Source organism: Leptopilina boulardi, unplaced genomic scaffold, assembly GCF_019393585.1.
Source record: "Leptopilina boulardi isolate dan_hultmark-lab unplaced genomic scaffold, ZJU_Lbou_2.1 LbouV2_110, whole genome shotgun sequence".
In the NCBI taxonomy this organism is placed as follows: Eukaryota; Metazoa; Arthropoda; class Insecta; order Hymenoptera; family Figitidae; genus Leptopilina; species Leptopilina boulardi.
Window position 1 is genome coordinate 346,966 of NW_026137653.1, and position 12,685 is coordinate 359,650.

Sequence of the window (12,685 nt, forward strand, 5' to 3'; positions counted from 1 at the left end):
TATTTATTTATTATCAATTTAACATTGAATTTATATTTATCCAATTGAAATATTTGTGGACTTTGAAAAATCTCATCTCCGCCTGGGATCGAACCTCTGTTTTAAAACTGAAGGTCGGGAGCTCTGACCACTGGACTACCCATCCTTGTGAGAGATTTAAGCTAACTGTTCTCTTAAGCTATGAGCTGAGAGCAAATCAAATTATTTGGTTGTCGCAACCAAATTTTGGTTAGGACAACAAACAATCATTTGGTTTTTTAGACCAAACTATTTTGTTGTGTTAACCAAATTATTTTGTTGTGTTAACCAAATTATTTTGTTGTAATAACCAAATTTTGGTTGGAATTTAAAAATGTCCAACCAAATAATTTTGTTGGCCTATAACCAAATGTATTTGGTTGAGATAACTCTACGACTTTGTTTCAGCCAACCAAAATTTGGTTACAAGAACCAAAATTGCTTAATCAAACAATTTTGTTGCAAACACTAAATTTTTTTTCTCAGTGTGCTAAAACAGTACCGAAAAGTACTAAAACAGTACCAATTTTAGGTACCAAATGACAATTTCGAACCTGAAGTCGGTATTAAATTAACCTTGAATACCTTTCTTTTTACAGTGTTCATAAAAATTTTTAAAAAATAAAAAATGAAAATTTAAAAAACTTAAAACAAGATTAATTGTAAAACATTTCCTTTGCAAATTGAGTTTGTAATTCAATTCATATTTCATGTTCGAAGCAAGAATATTCTTGTTACAGTAAGTTCGCGAGATAAAGAGTGAAAAAAAAAAAACGATTGAAATTGAAATGGCATTATTAATGAAAGTTGACAGATATCGGCTTGAAGAGCTTGTTTACTCTTGAGGTTATCAAGGCGTTATTATAAAAACCATTTTTTTTTTTTTTTTAAATATTGTATCTTTCTTTAGTGAAGCGAAAATTGTAATCCAAAATGTTGTTTTGTCATGTTTTCAGGATATAAAAGCGATGTTTAAAAGATTATCAAAAGCAAGACGTCACAGTGCCGACGAGGTGGGATGTCCTCTGCCAAGTACTTTGACTTTAGATGAACCACCTGGATTCTTGACACCGAGAAAAAGTTCAGAAGGTCAACTTCAGGGCTTAAATCCCGCCTTATTATTAAGGCCATCAAGATCCAAATATGGAAGAAAAAGTTGTGGCGATGCCGTTTCGCCTTACACACTTCTCACTTCGGATGACAGTTCAGGATCAAATTCTAATACTGATACTGATTATCAAATGGTCACTGCCATGCCTGCATTTATTGTCGAACATGAGCCAGAAAAACAAAAAGGTACATTGTTTATATTATTATTATTTTTTTTTACTACTTTTATTATTTTTTAAATATATTTTTTAATTTTTAAGTAGTTAATAAGAAAAATTGAAAAAATTCGATGAATTAGAAAGTAAAAAATTTAGTAACAACGATTTGGGGTGGTATTTAATTTTAAAATAATGAAGTTTAATTTTGAATTGAGCGATGCACTAAAAAACAGGATGTGAAAGAAGGCTTATAATATCTGCTTTCAAAGAAGGTAATTAAGATTAAAGTGAATTTAACTTGGGGGTTCATTTTCAATTCATTAAAAAGAAACGTTGATTGTTAAAGAAAAGATTCCAATTCTATATATATTTTGCGTGCACACGCTTTAAGATTTAATTGAAAAATTAAAAAATTCTCTTTTATTTAAGATTTTTTGGTTCTTGATGTTTATCTTTTTTTAGCGAAATTAAATTTTTTATTCAGAAAACAAATTATATTTTATATAAATATTGTTATATTATAACAATAATATAACAACGATGATAATAATACTCTCTAAATCTGAATTAGTAAAAATGTTTACTAATTTAAATTAGTGACTCACTTTTTGCTTTAGAATTAGTTAAATTTTACTAATTGTTAGTAAAAGTTACTATAATAATTAGTAAAATTTTACTAATTGAGAAGCAAAAAGTGAGTCACTAATTCAAATTAGTAAACATTTTTACTAATTCAGATTTAGAGAGTAATAAATAATAATTTTACCTATGGGAAATTTGATTTTTATTCAAAAATAAAATTTTGTGGCTTAATTTTTTTTTTGTATATTTTATATATATATATATACAGAGGTATCAAAGATGAAGAAATTAGAAGTTGAGCATTCCTCATTTTTTAGAAATTAGTTACGCCTTTCAATATATGTTTCTTGAATTTTTTTTCCTTTTGAACCAAGGGATCCTTTCATCAAAATTTACTCTCCCCCGCCTCCCATCAAAATCAGATTAAACTTCATTTTTTATACTTGAAAATATTCAAGCCTCATTGATTTCAGCGATCATTGACCACCTGTATAGTTTCATTTAACGCAAAGTTTGCTTAAAATTGCATTTCAGAGTTTTATACTCTTCACTGATTTCGTAATAATCAATTTGTTCTGGGAAAATAATTTCGATCTGTTTTTTTTATACAGTTAAATCAGGGATTCTGTTTTGCCCTTTTAAAAAAAAAATCCATAGAAATTTTTTTTTATTACAAACCAAATATATAATTTATTTTACATTACTCTCTAAATCTGAATTAGTAAAAATGTTTACTAATTTGAATTAGTGACTCACTTATTGCTTTAGAATTAGTTAAATTTTACTAATTGTTAGTAAAAGTTACTTATAATTAGTAAAATTTTACTAATTGTTAGTAAAAGTTACTAATAATTAGTAAAAGTTACTAATAATTAGTAAAATTTTACTAATTTAGAAGCAAAAATTATTAATTATTAGTAACTTTTACTAACAATTAGTACAATGTAACTAATTCTAAAGCAAAAAGTGAGTCTCTAATTTCAATTAGTAAACATTTTTACTAATTCAGATTTAGAGAGTAAATAAAAATTAATATTTCGTAAATAAAGAAATGTTTTCTAATAAAAAAAAAAAAAAATCTTATGTTATATTCAACGATTTTTAATATCGTAGTTTTTTGTCTATGGAGAAAATATTTACGCGCGTTTGAAAATAGAAATTATAATATTTTTGCATATTATGAATTATCAGAGAAATTTTGTGTTATATATATATTAAATGAAAAGTTGCAGAACCTCTGGGTTTACTCGTAAAACTTTAAAATGTCTGTTTATTAATGGGGCGCGATATTTTCTTATCTAGGTACACATATCTACATATGCAGATTTAATTATATATATATATATATAGTGGTTACATAAATAATTAAATTGGAATACATTACCATAGGAAGGACTTCTTTAGTCAAATTAGAAATTTTCTCCCTTACATTCGTGTTTAGAATAAATATATTCAAATTATTTCCCGTTTATAATTTATAGAGCAAAACACTTCTGTTATATATTTAAATATTTTGGGATTAATGAAAAAAAGAACACAAAAATTTTTAATTTTAGATTAAAAATGAGCCAAAAGTTTTGAACGTTCATATGAGCGAATTTTTTTTTTTGCAACTTCTTTAACTACGAATTTTATTACAAAATATTGTTTAAAATATCTAAAAAGATGTTATTAATTTAATAATTGTTAAATTTACTGTATTATTTTACATGGTCATCATAATTTTTAATAATTTATAGATTGAAAAAAATATTTCGTTCATATGAACGTTCAAAACTTTCGGCTCATGATTAAAAATTTTTGTTCTCTTACTATTATTTAATATTGAAATATTTGCGATAATTGAAATGCATTCCAAGATAAGAATTATAATAATTGAAAAAAAAAATGAATTTACAATCTTCTTTTTCAATTTACAAAGACAATATTTACAACCTATATATATACTGAATGTGAAATTATTTATTTTCGCAAAACCACTCCCGTTAGGTAAATAAGATATTGAAAGAAAAAAAAGAAAAAAAAAAAAAAAAAGGAAGGGAAAGCATTTTGTGTGTAGGAAAGAATGCAGAACCTATATAGGCGTCGACATATATGTTATGGGTCAGATAAAGATGCAAGAGATTATGCAATTTATGAATTATGGCGAAACACTCTCTGTTTGTGTGTATGTGGAATGCTCAAGGTCCATTTGTTGAAATCCGGCTCCTTTGGTCTCATCGGACTTTTGGTCAAATCTCAGATCACCTGAGAGAGTTCTTAATTATAGGGGGGAACGAGATCCCACAAAAGGGTGAAATAGCCTCTCTCTCTCTCTTGGTCCTTTAAAATATACTTTGAAAGAGAAGCGAACTTTGATCATTGGGAGAATATTAGCATTAAATAGAGCCAGCACTTAATCCATAAATGTTTATTAGAAAAAAAAAAAAAGTATAGTAGTAGTAATTATAAAGAAAGATGAAACTCATTCTTGTGTCCATTATAGGGAATTTTTTTATTCTTGAAGATTGCGGCTCACCTGGTTTCTTAGAATTTTTTTTTTTAAGAGACCTTCACAAGGTTATATGTTACGCATATTAATTAAATTTTGATCATTCCTTTACCTAAAAATTTATTTCCTGCAAAATGATAATTTTATGATTTGGAAAATATTTTATGTTTGAAAATATTTTATAATTTAAAATCATTTTGTAATGTGGAAAATTATTATTTTGTTTCCTTATTGTTCTTTTTTTTTTTCTTCATTATTGAATTCTTGTTTGTAAATTGAATTTCATGTGGAAAAATTTAATTTAAATGAGTTTATTGTCATTTTGAGATAATTGTTCTTTTTTTTGGGGAGAGCAAAAAGAATACATCTTAATTAACATAATTCTGTTTATGTAATTTTCTATAAATGATGGGGAAATAATGCATTGTAATTATATAGTCACGTGAAAAAATCATTAAATGTGATAAACGCCTTTATGTAACGGTTTCTATGAAAATATTCCCCTTAATTAAAGATAGATTACTAATTTCTATACTAATTATTACGAATACATGAAATTTTTATAGTTCTTATAAATCATCTATTAAAAACAGTTGTCTTCTTTTTCTATTTTTTTTAATTCAAATAATTTTTAAATTTTTAATTATTTTAATTAATTTTATTATTTACCTATTTTTTCCTACTTAAAAAATCTTTACTGTACGATGGTGAGAATCGTGATGTTTTTTTATTTCTGTCTACAAGAAAATATCGTCACGTTAGCGAGTCTAACAATCTCTTGAAATGCTCTGTTGCTTCCGGATCTACCGAAGTAAATCGTCATTTTTGTTGACAATACCTTGTCTTTCAAAAAAAATTTTCACATATATTTCAAAAAAAATTTTGTAATTTTTCCCAATTATTATATTCTCTTTTTTTTATTGTTTTACTGAGTAGAATTTTTATAGCTTCATAACAAATAGGAACCTTGTCATTAAAGTGAAAGTATTTACTCCAAACAAAATTTATAAAAATTGAGACTAGAAATTAGTATAAATAATTGATAATTAATTTCTAAATTGTACTTAAATAATCATTTAAATCAATAAAATTTCTACATCGTAGATAATTTTCCCTAACAGAAAAAAAAGTCAAACATTTTTTTCTAATTCAGAAATACATTTTTCTTTTGTATTTTAAATTTTCAATATTTTCTAAAAATTTATTTTTTTAATTGAAAAAATTTTAATTTCAGGAAGTTTAGTTTAAAAAAAAATAAATAAACCAATATATTGTTTCCTGGAAAGTAAAGTTTATAACTGTAATGGAGAAATCTAGTTTTAATCATGATAAAATTGCTAATAATTGCCCTAACTGATTTACCTTGTAAGCATCCTCGACGCAATATTGCGCATATATATATATGTACATTTTTGCGACGAAAGTAGTGGTGAAACTTTATAATATACTAATCCTTCATAATAACGCAACTCATTATATTCTTTTCCGTAATTTACCTCATCGACACGATACAAAACCCACTTATGAAAATCATGATGCGCTTGTTTATTTCTTTTCAATGGTTGACAATGCTTTGTCATTTTTTTTTTTTTTTTACGTTCAGTCAAATTTCTGGTAAACTCATCTTAAATATTACTCAACAGACTTCTTGTTTTCAAACCCACAATCCATGTCATTTTAATTTCTTTCATTTTATTCATAATTTACTCACTATTTATTAATTTTGATTATTTATTATTATTGTTATTATTATTATTATTATTATTATTATTACTATTATTATTATTATTATTATTATTATATTATTATTACTATTATTGTTATTATTATTATTTATTTATTTTCGTTCTTTTTTATTTTAATTTTTTTTTAATTTATTGAGTAAACGGGTATAAATTTTTATTGTTGTACTATATTTATGATAGTAATGTAATTTTTTTTTTTTTTTCTTAAAAATCAATTACATTTGAAACCGTTTTTCCTGCATATCAGTTTATGTCTACTTACGTTTGCAACTATGTCAGTTTCTGCAAGCAAAATAAGTACAGACATGAACTAATAAAAAAAAGTAATAAGTAGAGCAAAATAAGGCTTCTTAAAGACATGCGACTAATTTACATATTTCAGTGATTTTCTATATCTTTTCATCTTTTTATATTGTATATATATATATATAAGATTTGTCACGATCATCTCGGTTAACCGCGCGATTTATTTTTGTGTTCTACATTTTTAAAATTGTTTTATATTTTTTTGTTTTTGGTAAAATTTCTCTTTTCTTATATATGGGTAAATCCACAGAACCGGCCGATTTCATGTTACTCACATATTTTTCTATTTTAGAAGTATTATATTAATTATTTTCATACTTCAACCATTTTGTAATATCTCTGAGAACCTATTGAAATAAGAAAATTGAATAAATGTGAACCTTCTAGTCTTTTATAAAAAATAAAATCGAATTAAGTAACTTAAAAAATGAAATTTACGGTGTTACTCCAGGTATAAATTTTAATTCTTATAGGTATAACTTGTTCGGCATAGATCCGAACAATTCCAAACTGTGGTGAATTATAGTTTACTTATTGAAGAATGTTTTGAAAGTAATAAAAAATATGTGCTCTTAAATAAAAAGAAATGATAGTCGTTGAAAGTAGCATTACTCATTATTTTATAATAATGAAATGTCTATACATTTTTGTAAATATCTTTTGCGGCGATTATTCGATTTGAATTTTTCAAATTGGAGCTTATTGCTTGTGAACAGACGAACAAATGTATGTATCATAGAATAGAGTGCAATCAGAATTAAAGAAAATATTCCAATAATTATCACTCTATGTTTAAGCGTGAACCATTTTCAACTTAGCCTTTTTTCAGTAGCACAACTACAGGATAAAATATGATGAGTTGAAAACATGTGTGATTATATAAAGACATTATTATAATTCTTGTATGCAAACGCCAAATTATATTTTCAATTTATAACGTCTAAAAATTAAAAATAAAAAAAAATTTATCGAAATTTAACTAGTTAATCGTGAAAAATGAATTATCCTTTCATTTGTTTTATTTTCAAAGTTATATCAAAATCGATGTCAATAATGTCAGTTTGTTGGTTAAAATAGTTAATATCAAAATTAGTAAGTAAACAATTTAATTTACAGAAATAAAAAATTAAATGTTAATAAATAAAATATATAATAAAATATGATAAAATATAAATAATTTATTTTTGATAATTAAAAAATTAATTATTTGTATTTTATCATATTTTATTATTCAAAATGTTTTGCACATATTTCAAATAATATATAAAAAAACAAAGAAATGCCATTTTTAATTATAATTTCCAGAAGAAAAATAATATTTTCGTTTTTGGCTTTTAACTCAAACGGCATTAAAATAAAATGAATCACGCAAGAAGATAATTGTTCTTGAATATATTTTAAAGAAAGTAAACCATAAATAAAAGGTGTGCTTGCTATTTGGAAAATTTTCATCTTGATAAGTAAAAATCGGCCAGTTCTGTGGATTTGCCCATATATATATATATATTAAATAATTGGGTCCCTTAAATAATAATAAGAAGAAACAAAAAAAAGAGTTTAATCAAAAGTCGTGATCCTTATGACTTAGTATTTGCCGTTGTATCGTGCGCGATTGATTTATATGGAAATTTATACAACAAATGTTAAGCGATATAACGGATTCTTGACAATAACGTCGTTAACTTGGAATGCTTTTCTCCATTGCTTCCATAAATGATCTATGGCTGTTGCAAATATATATATATACTGGATTTTTCTTAACATAAAACATTTCATGATCATCGTTATATATATATATATATTGTATAGTCATTTCTATATAAAGACTCAAAAGTATAAAAATTTCCAATATTAATTTTTTTTGCATTAATTAATAATTTTTTTAAATATTAGTAAAATAAAATCAAGTAAAAAAAAATTTTTTATTAGAAATACAATAGGTTTTAAATAGCTGCAGTAAATAATAAATAATAATAATAAATAATAATAATAATAATGATAATAATAATAATAATAATAATAATAATAATAAAATTCAGCAGTAAATATATATTTTTTAAATAAATATTTTGCGAAAAATTATATTAATTTATTTCAGGATTTGGTTGCAAAAAAAAAAATGAATTTCATTATCTAGTGATAATAAACACACTTTATTAACATATGTTCCGTGTTTGATTTTCACTACTTTCTCTAAGTCATGATCGTAATAGAATTTCACGGTTTCACGCTTATGCTCCGGAAATGATTTAATTCACTAAAAGAATTTTTTGCACTTTATTATTATCATATACAACTATATATATATATATATATAGTTGTACATGTAATATGTGTGTTTATGTCTCAAATGCGGAACAAGTGTTTGTCCTACTATATAAATAAAATTGATCAGACTAATAAGTAGAAATAATTGGCCTCTATGTAGAATCATAAAATATATTGATCATATAATAAAATGTTCCTTATTAGACGCGGAACTGATTTTAACAATTGACGTTTTCATTGCTTTATATATGCTTCTAAATATTTTTAGAAAAAAAAGTACAACAAAAAAAAACAAAAAATTACTAATTAATGAAATAATTTTAATAATATAATTATTTTTAATTTTTTTCATCGAACAGAAAGTGTAACACAGAAAATTAAAAGGCATTAAAATAAGCTGAAACGCTTCTTATTTTAATCTAATTTTGCTTATTTTAATCCAAATTAATGTTTATTTATAGCATTATTTTCTTTAAAGAAGCTAAATATTTAATTGTTTTTTTGCTTCTAAATATTTTTATAAAAAAAGTACAAAAAAAAAAATGACTAATTAATGAAATAATTTTAATAATATAATTATTTTTAATTTTTTTTCATCGAACAGAAAGTGTAACACAGAAAATTAAAAGGCATTAAAATAAGCTGCAACGCTTCTTATTTTAATCCAATTTTACTTATTTTAATACCAAAATGGATTAAAATAAGCAAAATTGGATTAAAATAAGAAGCGTTGCAGCTTATTTTAATCCAAATTAATGTTTATTTATAGAATTATTTTATTTAAAGAAGCTAAATATTTAATCGTTTTTTTTGCTTCTAAATATTTTTATAAAAAAAGTACAAAAAAAAAAAATGACTAATTAATGAATAATTTTAATAATATAATTATTTTAAATTTTTTTCATCGAACAGAAAGTGTAATTAAATAGTAAAAAAAAAAATGTTTTTAAATTGATGGTATTAAATTCCTGAAACGTGACAGCAATTAAAACTGTTGTCCTTCGGTTTAAAATTGATTCCATTTAGTAATGAAAAGAAGTTGAACAAAATTGGTGAAAGGGGGAGAACGGCTTTATCGCAAAACACATGTATGACAATTGTGTGACCATTAGCCAAGATATGTCCGTTACCCACCTGGACTCACCTTGGAAAAAAAAAAAAAAAAAGTTCCTGAAGACAGGGAGGAGTCATGGTGCCTTATGGTTTTTCCTATATAAACCAAACTCCGAATTCTCGGACCCCCTTTTTTAGCGCGACTAGTTTTTTGTCTCATTGTCCCGCTTTTAATACAAGCAAACTCATTCTCGCAATATAATACCGTTTTCTTCTTTTACAGGCTTAGGCGTTTGGGGATTGAGAAGAATGGGCAAGAAAATAGAATCATTTCGCAAAGCGGGATCCCGAGAGACGATCAATTCAATTACACCAGAAAGGACAGAGCCATCTTTGAACAATAATAATAATAATAATATTAGTGAAAAATTGGAAAGACTTGCCGAGCAAAAAGAAAGGAGGATATTCGCTCAAAGATCACCATCACCTTTTAAATCATTCTTCATTAGGATGGGCTCAACTGGAATGTTGAACTCAAATCGTGGTAGTAAACGTTCACCATCAAGCAATGAGAAAACATCAGAAAAGGAGAATCTCTTTAGAAGTTGTAGTACCAGTCAATTAAACACCAGTCCCACTTATGTGAAAGGTGATGATCCATCCGAGGGAATTGATCTTCAAATTCAAAATCGTAAGGACAAAACTTTATCATGCGATAATTTGAGTGGAAGATCGGATGATGATGTATTTGATGATAGATTGAATATTCCACCTTCGCCTTCATTGTCAATTCCATCGAGAATTTTCACTTCATGTGATTTTGGCGAGACAAAAAATGATGGTTTGAGAAAATCGAGTAGTTGTGATTTTAAAGAAGTGAAAAAAACAACGTTTCCCTATTCATTTCTGAGATCAAAACTCTCTGTTCTTCCTGAGGAACGCTATGGATCGAATTTGAAAGATGAGAGACTTTTTAAAACAACATCGGAGGAACATTTTCCAGCGTTGCAAATTGAAGAATCATTTGAGGGTACAACAACATTGGGCAGAAGACGTCCGAGAAATGGACATTTCAATAGAAATGCACCATCAAGAACGCAGGATGTTTCACGAATGGGACGTAATTCATACGCTGAATTTCGTACCGAGAGAATTGAACAAGATAGATATAGTCTAAATCCTAGTCATTTGGAGAGGATTGACGATGATTTACAAATGGAAGAGAATTATGAGAATCAATCACGATTTTCGATTAATGACTCGAGGTTCGATACAACATCATTGAATCATGAAATTATGAATCCGGATGTGAATCTCGAAATAACAACACCAACATTGAGGAATCATAGAAGAAATTCAGCGCCAAGTGGAGAACAAAGATTGTCATCGCATTATGTGAGTTCGAATGAATCAGGTTACGATAGCGATGGTCCAAGAGGTGAATCGGCGGCAGCATCGGAAAATGAGGCGCAAAGTTTAAAATGTAATACAGATAGTTCGGATACAAGTAGTGTTGTCGATTCGGAAATAGAGAAACCAATAATGAGAAGAAGTTCAAGTGAATGTCAGGAGAATCAGGAGATTGAACAATGTTCAAGGTCGAGTAAAAACGAAGAGAATGTTGAGACTGAGGAGAGAATAGCTGATGGTCTCAGATGGCATCAGAGTAATTCGGGAAGAATGTTGCCAAGCATACATCAAACCTCGACATTGCCAGTAGCAGCAAACTCATCCTCACTGATTGGTGATGGTTTAGGAGTTGGTCAGAGTCAAAATACCGTTGTTGTTGCTGCTGCTGCTGCTGCGAGTATGCCCCATCGAGCCAGACTTCAACAGGACAAGACAAGATTTCTCAGTGACATCATCGAACCACCGAAAAAAGTTCGCAGATGCCGACTTGTACAGCTCATCAAAAATGATCCCAAGGAGAGTTTGGGCATCAGACTCGCTCAACAAAGAATTGGCGAGATTCGTTATATTGTTGTTCAATTGGAAACCGATGGCATTGCTCATAGGTGAGCTTTTTTTTTATTTTTAAAGAAATTAATTCTGTTTCAAAATTATATGATAATAAAATGCTTGGTCTGTCCTTCTGTCCTAACTTGAAGTTGGCCATTTCTTATTTCACGTGTTTTTTTTGAATAGTAATCTTATGACGTGTCAAATTTTGACAATTCTTTTTCTCATTTTTGCCAAAGTTGTATAATTGTGTTTCCAAATTTCGGAATAAGTTTCTTTACAATTCCAAATTCGAAAATTCAATTCATGAAGTACACAACGCTTACCAACGAAATTTTTTTTAAAATTGTATATTGATTCAAAAATTGTATACAAATACAAAAAATTTATGATGAAAAAAAAGATGAGCCAGGAAATTTCGTACAAGATGGTAATTTGAAAAAAATTTATTTTTAAAAATTAATTTTTAAGGTACCAGGGACCAACGAATACCTATTAAATATTAATTATAAAAACACAGGCCTCGAATCAACTTAAAAACACAAAAAAGTCGTTTTAGTCGATTTATATTAAAAAAAAAAGTGGATTTGTTTTTTTATTTTAACAAAAATATTTTACAGATTTTTAAATTAAAAAAATTTTTTTTAATAATAATCCTTTTCGAGGGGTTAAAGTTAAAATTTTTAGAAATAATTAAATTTCAAAAGATATTGTTAATTTTCAAACAATTATTAAATTTTACAGAACTAAAAATAATTTATCAAACAATTTTTGGAAAACATTTTTTAAATTTAATTGAATTTTTAAAGATTTAAAATTGAGATTTTTGAAATTAATTGAAACTTTAAGTGTTTTGTAATTAAAATTTTAGATGATTTCACTAAAAATTTATTAGAAAATGCGGACAAAATACAATAATTTGAAAATCATTTTTAATTGAAAAATGGTTTCAGATAGTTGAATTTTCAAAGAATATTATTAAAATAGTTAAAAAT

General features: G+C 26.1%; 1 protein-coding gene across 2 annotated transcripts in view; it reads left to right on the plus strand.

The window, feature by feature from the left end:
• The window catches only part of LOC127277621 (rab-3-interacting molecule unc-10-like), a 50,095-nt gene that overhangs the window by 32,176 nt on the left and 5,234 nt on the right, over positions 1-12,685 (plus strand). For both annotated transcript variants that reach the window (XM_051298911.1, XM_051298919.1), the window contains 2 exons: positions 975-1,314; positions 10,015-11,746. In XM_051298911.1, the coding sequence (XP_051154868.1) occupies positions 987-1,314; positions 10,015-11,746 (2,060 nt within the window). In that variant the 5' untranslated portion in view covers positions 975-986. The remainder of the gene's footprint in view (positions 1-974; positions 1,315-10,014; positions 11,747-12,685) is intronic.